The sequence below is a fragment of the Notechis scutatus genome, chromosome 5 (genome assembly GCF_049901735.1).
Source record: "Notechis scutatus isolate UNSWTSFEM ecotype Mainland chromosome 5, rNotScu1.2, whole genome shotgun sequence".
Taxonomy (NCBI): domain Eukaryota; kingdom Metazoa; phylum Chordata; class Lepidosauria; order Squamata; family Elapidae; genus Notechis; species Notechis scutatus.
The window spans coordinates 78,736,088-78,748,101 of record NC_142013.1 but is presented as its reverse complement, the minus strand read 5'-3'; the positions used below and the strand labels follow the sequence as shown (position 1 = coordinate 78,748,101).

The following is a 12,014-nucleotide window of genomic DNA, read 5'->3' as shown; positions in this document are numbered from 1 at the left end:
AGCACAGCCAACCAGCCCAGCACACCATCCCCACCACTTGTATATATAGAGAGATGGCAGCTCCGGTCACACACTGCTTGCACTGGCACTAAGCCGAAAGCACCAGCCTGAAGATGGCGAGTGGGACCTCGCCCAAGCGTTGCCTAGATACTTTGAATCTTACGCGGAGAAAACCCGAATAACCAAAGATCCACATACAAATACCCGCGAGAACCTCAGAAAACAAATATTGCACCTCTACGGGAGGAAACCCACCATCTGACCAGGACTTATGAAAAACTTGAAGTCCAAAGAGCTTCCATTTTATGTGACCTCACATTCCTATGCAACTGCCGAGATCAAAATTTAATTCCCACAAGCTTCCAATTGAAATTCCACACCAACACAGCAGCCACCAAACGCATCCTAAAAAGAACAGAATTGGCCCTAATTAGAAATGAACTTCACACAAAAGATTTCTCCTAGACCAAATCAACAAAGATCTTCTTACACTTCACCTCAGACTCAGCAACAAGATTCACCCCTTACTTTGGGACAAATCCAAACAACTCGCTGTCTGGAGGCGAAACACAGACCACCCTCAAAACAGACACACACACCAACAAACTCAGAAAACTACAACAATGCCAGAAACCAACTCCCCCCCTCACAGCCACACATGAAACAAACAGTGCACAACATCTCAGACAAGATCCTCACGAAGCCGAAACCAAGGTCCTTTCAAAAGGATTCAACTTTGCTGTTGCTCCCAAACACATCCCCACAGAAACCATCATATGCGGAGTTGAAACCAGCCTGACCAAAACCAACCCTGATGAGGCTAATAGAATCAGACTCGAAATCACCAACATCCTCTGCACTAGCAAACCACCCAAAAGCAACTTATCCAAAGAAGAACAAACTGCACTACGTAACCTGAAAGAAGACACCAGCATAATAATCCTACCAGCAGACAAGGGCACGCGACAGTGGTTATGAACACATCTGACTACCAAACCAAGTTAACCAACCTACTCCTAGACCCCACATACAAACCCCTAAAGACAGACCCCACCACCTACCTAGAAAAAACCACCAGATCCAAAATAAAAGCCTCCCCATCAGTGAAGAAATCCAGCAAAGAATCATACCCAGAGAGAAATCATCCAGATGCCCTAAGCTTTATGGTCTCCCAAGATACACAAAGAAGGAACTCCACTTAGACCAATAGTCAGCTCCATAGGCTCACCTCTACAAAACCTAGCCAAATTTCTCACCAAACAACTACAGCCCTATGCAGAATCCATCAACTCACATGTAAGAAACTCATTCCAGTTCATCGAGATCATAAAGAAACAAAACTTACAACCCAGCGACCTACTAGTTAGCTTCGATGTCATCTCCCTCTTCACCCAAGTGCCAATAAAAGAAGCCTTGACAGCCATCCAAAACAAATACAACCCCCAAGCACATCCTAGATCTGACCAACCACTGTCTATCCAATACATACTTCACCTACAATGGACAAAAATACAAACAAATAGAAGGAGCACCCATGGGATCACCCCTCTCACCTGTCATCGCAAACCTCTACATGGAACACTTTGAAACACAAGCTCTAGAAAAATATGATCACAAACCCAAACTCTGGCTCAGATACGTAGATGACACCTTCATAATCTGGCCACACGGAAAGAAAAACTGAACAACTTCCTCACACACCTCAACAGCCTACACCCCAAAATACAATTCACCATGGAAACAGAAGCTAACAATCAACTTCCCTTCCTAGATGTCTTGGTATACAAAAAACCCAATGGCTCCCTAGGACACACCATCTACCAAAAGAAAACACATACAAACCGCTATCTACACGCACTCTCACACCACCACCCAGCACAGATCAATTCCGTAGCTGAGACACTCATCTCCAGAACAAAATGCTTAGCTGATGAACAACACCTAAAAACCGAACTAAACACTCTCACCAACGTACTAACAGCCAATGGATTTCAAAGAAAGAAGATCACCCACCTAATCCAAAAAGAAACCCCAACCAAAATCCAAGACAGAGAACAAGAGAGCGGCAAAGCCCTCCTCCCATATATAAAAGGCACTACAGACAAAATCAGCAAGATCCTCCAAAAACACAACATTAAAACAGCATTCTGCACAAACAGAAAAATATCCACCATCCTAAGAAACCCTAAAGACAAAATCGAGTTAGAAAACCAAGGAGTATATGAAATCCCCTGCACTGCCTGCCTCACCACATACATTGGACAAACTAACAGAAGAATAAGTGCACGCGTTGAAGAACATAAGAACTCAATCAAAAAGAAGAACCAACCTCTTCCCTGGTCCAACACCTCAAAGCCACAGGACATGAGATTGACTTTAAAAATACCAGAACTATCGCCAAAACTGAACACCACAGCAGCAGAATAATCAGAGAAGCCATAGAGATAGAAAAACGCCCACACAGCATGAATAAAAGAGATGACACCTCCCGCTTACCAGCCATTTGGAAACCCGCCCTCATGAACAGGCAGTACCCAACATGATAAATGACACCAGACCCACACCCATGAGGGCCACACAAGATGCCACCACCACACTTCCACGTAAAAATCAGACTCACACCCACACAGAAGATGAGACACGACCACAGACCAGAAGCCGCACTGCAGCTGCATCACTACCCACTTCAAACTCCTCTGAACCATACATGAAGCGAACTGACCCCCACCATGAAGATGTGGCACGACCACGAACTCGAAGCCAAGCGAACACAGACCCAGACCCCAAACTCAAAGCCATATTAAAAACCCAAAATGCTACATCACAGCCACCCGCTCAGGACATCACATCAGAAAACTCAAGAAATTACACCTCAAGAACTCAAGAAGTCACAACACAGCAAATGACCCAGGATATCACAGCACAAGACCAAGGATACCACAGCAATAAATCTCACAAGGTCATCACACAACCCATTACCCAAGCTGTTACTACACAGGAGGCTAATGGAAAAGAGATCAAAACACAAAGCGACCCAGGAGATTACAACGCAAGACCCAGGATACCACAACAAAAGAACTCACAAGCCCATCACACAACCCATTACCCAAGCCGTTAAAACACAAGAGGCTAACGACCCAGGAGATGACAGCACAAGATCCAGGATATCTCTACAACAAAAGGCCATTACACAGCCCATTATACCAACATCAACTCCATCAACCAATCAAGAGGCTGCAGCACAGCCAACCAGCCCAGCACACCATCCCCCACCACTTGTATATATAGAGATGGCAGCTCCGGTCACACACTGCTTGCACTGGCACTAAGCCGAAAGCACCAGCCTGAAGATGGCGAGTGGGACCTCGCCCGAAGCGTTGCCTAGATACTTTGAATCTTGCGGGAGAAAACCCGAATAACCAAAGATCCACATACAAATACCGCGAGAACCTCAGAAAACAAATATTGCACCTCTACGGGAGGAAACCCACCATCTGACCAGGACTTATGAAAAACTTGAAGTCCAAGAGCTTCCATTTTATGTGACCTCACATTCCTATGCAACTGCCGAGATCAAAATTTAATTCCCACAAGCTTCCAATTGAAATTCCACACCAACACAGCAGCCACCAAACGCATCCTAAAAAGAACAGAATTGGCCCTAATTAGAAATGAACTTCACACAAAAAGATTTCTCCTAGACCAAATCAACAAAGATCTTCTTACACTTCACCTCAGACTCAGCAACAAGATTCACCCCTTACTTTGGGACAAATCCAAACAACTCGCTGTCTGGAGAGCGAAACACAGACCACCCTCAAAACAGACACACACACCAACAAACTCAGAAAACTACAACAATGCCAGAAACCAACTCCCCCCTCACAGCCACACATGAAACAAACAGTGCACAACATCTCAGACAAGATCCTCACGAAGCGAAACCAAGGTCCTTTCAAAGGATTCAACTTTGCTGTTGCTCCCAAACACATCCCCACAGAAACCATCATATGCGGAGTTGAAACCAGCCTGACCAAAACCAACCCTGATGAGGCTAATAGAATCAGACTCGAAATCACCAACATCCTCTGCACTAGCAAACCACCCAAAAGCAACTTATCCAAGAAGAACAAACTGCACTACGTAACCTGAAAGAAGACACCAGCATAATAATCCTACCAGCAGACAAGGACAGCGCGACAGTGGTTATGAACACATCTGACTACCAAACCAAGTTAACCAACCTACTCCTAGACCCCACATACAAACCCCTAAAGACAGACCCCACCACCTACCTAGAAAAAACCACCAGATCCAAAATAAAAGCCTCCCCCATCAGTGAAGAAATCCAGCAAAGAATCATACCCAGAGAGAAATCATCCAGATGCCCTAAGCTTTATGGTCTCCCCAAGATACACAAAGAAGGAACTCCACTTAGACCAATAGTCAGCTCCATAGGCTCACCTCTACAAAACCTAGCCAAATTTCTCACCAAACAACTACAGCCCTATGCAGAATCCATCAACTCACATGTAAGAAACTCATTCCAGTTCATCGAGATCATAAAAAACAAAACTTACAACCCAGCGACCTACTAGTTAGCTTGATGTCATATCCCTCTTCACCCAAGTGCCAATAAAAGAAGCCTTGACAGCCATCCAAAACAAATACAACCCCCAAGCACATCCTAGATCTGACCAACCACTGTCTATCCAATACATACTTCACCACAATGGACAAAAATACAAACAAATAGAAGGAGCACCCATGGGATCACCCCTCTCACCTGTCATCGCAAACCTCTACATGGAACACTTTGAAACACAAGCTCTAGAAAAATATGATCACAAACCCAAACTCTGGCTCAGATACGTAGATGACACCTTCATAATCTGGCCACACGGGAAAGAAAAACTGAACAACTTCCTCACACACCTCAACAGCCTACACCCCAAAATACAATTCACCATGGAAACAGAAGCTAACAATCAACTTCCCTTCCTAGATGTCTTGGTATACAAAAAACCCAATGGCTCCCTAGGACACACCATCTACCAAAGAAAACACATACAAACCGCTATCTACACGCACTCTCACACCACCACCCAGCACAGATCAATTCCGTAGCTGAGACACTCATCTCCAGAACAAAATGCTTAGCTGATGAACAACACCTAAAAACCGAACTAAACACTCTCACCAGCGTACTAACAGCCAATGGATTTCAAAGAAAGAAGATCACCCACCTAATCCAAAAAGAAACCCCAACCAAAATCCAAGACAGAGAACAAGAGAGCGGCAAAGCCCTCCTCCCATATATAAAAGGCACTACAGACAAAATCAGCAAGATCCTCCAAAAACACAACATTAAAACAGCATTCTGCACAAACAGAAAAATATCCACCATCCTAAGAAACCCTAAAGACAAAATCGAGTTAGAAAACCAAGGAGTATATGAAATCCCCTGCACTGCCTGCCTCACCACATACATTGGACAAACTAACAGAAGAATAAGTGCACGCGTTGAAGAACATAAGAACTCAATCAAAAAGAAGAACCAACCTCTTCCCTGGTCCAACACCTCAAAGCCACAGGACATGAGATTGACTTTAAAAATACCAGAACTATCGCCAAAACTGAACACCACAGCAGCAGAATAATCAGAGAAGCCATAGAGATAGAAAAACGCCCACACAGCATGAATAAAAGAGATGACACCTCCCGCTTACCAGCCATTTGGAAACCCGCCCTCATGAACAGGCAGTACCCAACATGATAAATGACACCAGACCCACACCCATGAGGGCCACACAAGATGCCACCACCACACTTCCACGTAAAAATCAGACTCACACCCACACAGAAGATGAGACACGACCACAGACCAGAAGCCGCACTGCAGCTGCATCACTACCCACTTCAAACTCCTCTGAACCATACATGAAGCGAACTGACCCCCACCATGAAGATGTGGCACGACCACGAACTCGAAGCCAAGCGAACACAGACCCAGACCCCAAACTCAAAGCCATATTAAAAACCCAAAATGCTACATCACAGCCACCCGCTCAGGACATCACATCAGAAAACTCAAGAAATTACACCTCAAGAACTCAAGAAGTCACAACACAGCAAATGACCCAGGATATCACAGCACAAGACCAAGGATACCACAGCAATAAATCTCACAAGGTCATCACACAACCCATTACCCAAGCTGTTACTACACAGGAGGCTAATGGAAAAGAGATCAAAAACAAAGCGACCCAGGAGATTACAACGCAAGACCCAGGATACCACAACAAAAGAACTCACAAGCCCATCACACAACCCATTACCCAAGCCTTTAAAACACAAGAGGCTAACGACCCAGGAGATGACAGCACAAGATCCAGGATATCTCTACAACAAAAGGCCATTACACAGCCCATTATACCAACATCAACTCCATCAACCAATCAAGAGGCTGCAGCACAGCCAACCAGCCCAGCACACCATCCCCCACCACTTGTATATATAGAGAGATGGCAGCTCCGGTCACACACTGCTTGCACTGGCACTAAGCCGAAAGCACCAGCCTGAAGATGGCGAGTGGGACCTCGCCGGCGTTGCCTAGATACTTTGAATCTTGCGGGAGAAAACCCGAATAACCAAAGATCCATATATATATATATATATATATATATATATATATATATATATATATATATATATATATATATATATATATATATATATATATATATATATATATATATATATATATATATATATATATATATATATATATATATTATATATTTCCTGTAAGATTACAGTTAAATTGAAGGATTTTTAGTATTTATTTGTTCTAATTTTTATTGAATCAGCTTATTCCCTAACATTTAATGAAACCATCCTATTGTTCTCCCATTATACTTCTTGTTTTCTTTATTATTCCTACAAAACAAATTACCCACAATGAAACCCCAACTACCCTATTCTGACCAGCTTTCCTTTTCATCTCCTATTCTTTCACAGCTTTCCTGAATCTCCTTCTCCACTTACTCCTCCCACCCTCACTATTCAGAACACGTGAATAGAATTCACAGAATTCACTCTAACTAGTTTAGGTGAATGCTATGTTGAGCTCTCACCTCTCAACCCTTCCCAACTCATCTTTATTTTAACTTCCAAAAAATACTTTGTTATCGTCTTTGTTTTATCTTAAGTATTTGCCAACTAATATAAACAATATCAAATATTTTGTTGCAAACAGCAACCAACTTATGAGTGATATAAACTGAATTATTCCATTGTCATATCTTCTCAAGTTATACAAATCTTTCAAGTCTCACAGCTTGTTATTTATTAATTTTTTATGAAGCATTATTTAGGTTTATTAAGAATGTTTAATCTCTGGAGTATAAAAATAATACCCTGTTTCTCTAACAATACGGCCTCCCCCAATAGGAAGTCCCAGCATGTTTTATAGGCATGAAATGAAATTAAGCCCCTCCCCCCAAATTAAGGCCTATATTAAAACATGCAAAATGGGGGGGAATGGCGGCGGGTCTTGCCGTTAGGAAGTACTTTTGTTGCACACCTGGATATGGTGCTGCCTGCGTTGACCTCGGCATTGGTGGGGCACTTCGTATCGGGAGACCTTCTGCCACCGTTGCTTTCCCTTCTCTCTGTGCTGCCGCGGCGTTTAGAGCAACGCCGCGACATTTGGCACAGCCACGCGCAGCCAGCCAGTGCTCCTCCTTGCAACCGGAACCTGTGGATCTGGCGGAGAGAGCCCGAAGCCACCCGTCCTTTCCACCCCTCACCCAGCCCGCCCCCGTCCCCATGCATCTCCAAACGCGCCGGCAGCTCCAAACGCTGCAGTGGCACGGGCATCGGGCAGAGGCACTCACTCGGCGGGGCTCAGCTTGGAGGAGGACGCGGCGCAGGCCGTCGCCTTGCCTCCCTGTCCATGGATGGGTGGGCGCTATCACTGCCTCGGGCGGCCTCTCCCAGTGGCCCCTTCGGGGTCAGGCAGGAGGGACTTGGGAAGGAAGCCAAGCTCGGGTCGGCCCGGCTCTTTCGCTTGGCAGGCGGGTGTACACCCGCGGCTCGCTTTCCCAGCTCTGCCAAGCCCGCATGGCTCTGGCGCGGCCCTGGCGGGATGAGCAGAGGGCCCGACAGGCGCTTGCTGCTTTCGCCAGAGCTCCGCTGCCGGGCAGGAGGGCCCACCTGTCAGCTGCGTTGGGCGCCCCAGGAGAAGCTCTTCGCGCTCTGCCCAGCACCAGGCAGGGATGGCGGCTGGTCGCTTCTCCCAGGGTGGGCTGATCCTGCGCTGCGGCCCCAGGAGATTCGCCTCCCCATGTGGGGTTGGGCTGCCCTCTCGGGCAGGGGAGGCTTTGTCGTACCGGTAGTAGGCCGTCGTTTTTAAAAGAATGGGCTTTGCCCGGGAAGGCGGCAACAGGAGCACCTGAAGCTGAGTGTCTCCACCGGGCTCCGGTTGCAGGGAGGAGCCCTGGCCGGCCCCGTGTGGCTGCGCCAAATGCCACGTGGCTGCACCAAACGCCACGCCGTTGCTCCAAATGCCGCGGCAGCATGGGAGAAGGGAAAGCAACAGTGGTGGAAGGTCTCCCAATACGAAGTGCCCACCAACACCGAGGTCAACATCCAAGCCGTCGCCGCCCGCCTGCCCAAGGATGCAAGGGGGGGGGAATTAAGTCACCCCCGAAAAGACGGCCTAGCCGTTTTTTCGAGGCTCAAAAAAAAAAAAAAAAAGACCCGGCCTTATTATATGAGAAACACGGTATATTTTCCTTGTGGTTGAAATCCAGTTGGCATGAAAGTGACCTCCCGTTTATCATATTTTTCTTTTGAGTAATTCTTCTGTTAGAGATCTGAAGGCCTTTCTTCTTTGTAGTGTGACAAGTCTGTTATCTTGGAAAAAGAACAGATTCTCCATTGTAATTTATCTTTTTTTTTAGTCCTCAAGCTTTTTTTTTATCTTATTACAACCCTTTCAAGTATATCTCTTGATTTTTGCATTTGATTGGATTTAGAGAGAATATGGGGCATTTTCCTCTTTCTTCATCATCATTTTTCCTTACTACTGCTTCAGGGTGCTGACTCAGCTGTCTTTGATTCATAGCTGTAATTCCTTTGTCATTTTGAGGATTGCCCTTCTTAGACATCTTTTTTATTATTAATCTGCCCAATTAATTGTATATTAATTAAAATCAATTGGCAGACATAAGCAAAATAAAACTAGGTCAGGATGAGCCCAGTTGGTTCACTTTGGGGTCTTCTCCAGTAGACCCCAAGGTGAACCAACCTAGTCTTTCGTTGGACCCATGTGATGCTCAAAGCCGCAACTTCCTTTATAAACCAGTGGTACACCTAATGAACCATACTGATGAAAATTTGCAGTACAGGTCATATCATGATACAAAGCCCATCCTTGGATACTTTGAAGTTTGATGCTAGTATGGCAATGCTACTTGTATCATGATTATTATTCCATCAATTTCCTCTTGTGACTGCTTATATAATATTTACTAATCGGTTCTATTCAGAGCAAAAAAGCTATAGTATTTTACTATATTTACACTGTATTAGCTATCCTGAGAACCTTGTCAGAAATCAATTAATTTCATTTTAACTTATTAGCATTATTACTGTGGCTTAAATGTTTTCTTTGTTTTGCAAAATGCTGAAGTAGAAAAATAAAGTAGTTTTGTATGTTTTGCATAGGTAAGCATTGCTTGTCCAGAAAGGATGGAACCGATTACAAAAGTGTCCCACATTCCTCCAAGTAGATGGGCTTTAGTTTGCAGTTTATGCAAAGTGAAAACTGGTGCTTGTATCCAGGTATATGCTGATTGATATGCTGTAATCTTTGAACTTAAAGAATTGAAATGGTTCACTAGCCAAGCATATTTCATTCTGATTGGTATCAAATACCTTCCTCATAATATGAGGAAAGAATACAAGTTTAGCAGCCGCTTTGTTCCCTGGTAAGCAGCTTTTAGAAATCTTTGGTCTTTGGAAAAAGAAAGTGGACATTAAACAAAATAGTTAGGCATTTGTAGGATAGTGGAAGTTTTCTAATTTGATTGTGGGAAGAGAGATTTGGCATATTCATGGGTGCATATGTTTCACAGTTGGTACATGCTTTTGGGGGGATCTGTGGGTCACATACAGAAAAACATGTAACTTATTTAAGGAGATGATTTGCTTAAAAGTTCTGTTCAAATCTTGAATCGTTACTAACTGTGCGTCAGGAAGTGGTGAATTATTTAGCGTGATTAGTTTTTTTTGGGGGGGGGACAATTTAAGAGGAACTCCAGAAGTGACTAAAGGCTTTATATGGGGGAGGGGGAGAGAGAGATAAAAGTGCATTGCTGGAAGCAGGTTTCTTGGGTTTTTTTTTCTGTAATAGAAGGCGTGGGCCACTATAATTATGAGAAATTTATTAAGGGGATTTTTCAATATCTGTTCTGTTGATGCTTGATTTGTTTTCATTCAACAGTGCTCTGTGAAGAGCTGTATCACTGCCTTTCACGTCACATGTGCCTTTGAGCATAGCTTAGAAATGAAAACAATCCTGGATGATGGTGATGAAGTCAAGTTCAAGTCATATTGTCTAAAGCATAGCAAAACTAAGCAAAATTTGATACCTGATACAGAGAACCTCAAGAGCACAGTAGACCAGAAGCAAACTGAGAGTGAGAAAACTAGCTTGCGTGCTCAGAAACTTCAGGAACTGGAGGAAGAGTTCTACTCCCTTGTGAGAATAGATGATGTTGCAGCAGAACTGGGGCTTCCTAAGCTCACTGTGGACTTGACCTTTAATTACTGGAAATTAAAAAGGAAGAGTAACTTTAATAAACCATTATTTCCTCCCAAGGAGGATGAAGAAAATGGCTTGGTTCAGCCAAAAGAAGATAGCATTCATACTCGAATGAGAATGTTTATGCACTTGAGACAGGATTTAGAGAGGGTAAGTAAGTGGTGCTGTTATAAATGAAGCTGTTGCAATAAGAAAAAAAAAAAAAACCAGTACTGGAGAATGAGGGATAGAGTAATAATTAAAATGGAAGATACTTTATGGATATCTTAAATGTTGGGGGAAAAACTGCCTCATTGATAATATTTTTTCAGACTTGTACTTCCCTTTTAACACTGGTTTTAGAAACTACCTCCAAAAAACAGGAAAAGAGACTAATCTGGTTCTTCTCAGACATGATGATCACTGATCATTTTTTTTATTGTGGACATTTAAAGTATCCAAAAGAATGATTTGTGAATGGATAGTAAAATGGGACTAGAGTTATAAAAGGGAAAATTTTGAAAAATTGGAGTATTTTAAAGGGATCATAAAGAAAGTGCTCAGGTGAACATAAAACTATACAATATGAACTGCAAGATAAGCTGCAAATATCATAAATGAAAGTTATTTTCCTGAAATCCTTAAAGTCCTCTGTAACCAGGTGGGTGTCCATTTTTGATTCCTGAAAATCAAAAGAGATTATTGTCAGATGAAGCAGTTTTTTATGCATTATTAGTTACAACTGGAGTTCTAAAAAGAATTGTTTTAAGCCATGATACTTAAATATAATTTGTATCTTTAGATTTCATTTTTGTAAATAATTTTAATTATACAGATATAAATAATCTTTTATCAAGGAATTTATTCTTAATGGTTTAAAAAAAATATTTTGCCAGATTTTTCAGGTGCTTGATTTTGTGTTTTCTGTAGGTAAGGAATCTTTGCTACATGGTAAGCAGAAGAGAAAAAATAAAACTTTCTCATAGCAAAGCACATGAACAGGTCTTCAATTTACAAGTCCAACTTATTAATCAGGAAATTGCTGCAGGTAATGAATGCATAACAGACTTATTTTCTATATATGAGTATCTCTCAACCTTCACTGGATAGTAATCTTAAATTTCCTTTTAATGAGAATAAATTATATAATATTTATATGCTATAGTTCAATTTTTATAATTGTTTGTATTACATTCACTGTTTA

The 12,014-nt window shown here is 42.8% G+C and overlaps 2 protein-coding genes across 2 annotated transcripts in view; one reads left to right on the top strand and one right to left on the bottom strand.

Annotated features, from left to right (window-relative positions):
• The window catches only part of TUBGCP5 (tubulin gamma complex component 5), a 379,326-nt gene that overhangs the window by 210,797 nt on the left and 156,515 nt on the right, over positions 1 to 12,014 (bottom strand). The window lies entirely within an intron of this gene.
• The window catches only part of JADE3 (jade family PHD finger 3), a 32,592-nt gene that overhangs the window by 14,403 nt on the left and 6,175 nt on the right, over positions 1 to 12,014 (top strand). Inside the window, exons 7-9 of the mRNA XM_026666856.2 lie at positions 9,733 to 9,849; positions 10,511 to 10,981; positions 11,741 to 11,858. Coding sequence (XP_026522641.1) covers positions 9,733 to 9,849; positions 10,511 to 10,981; positions 11,741 to 11,858 — 706 coding nt within the window. The remainder of the gene's footprint in view (positions 1 to 9,732; positions 9,850 to 10,510; positions 10,982 to 11,740; positions 11,859 to 12,014) is intronic.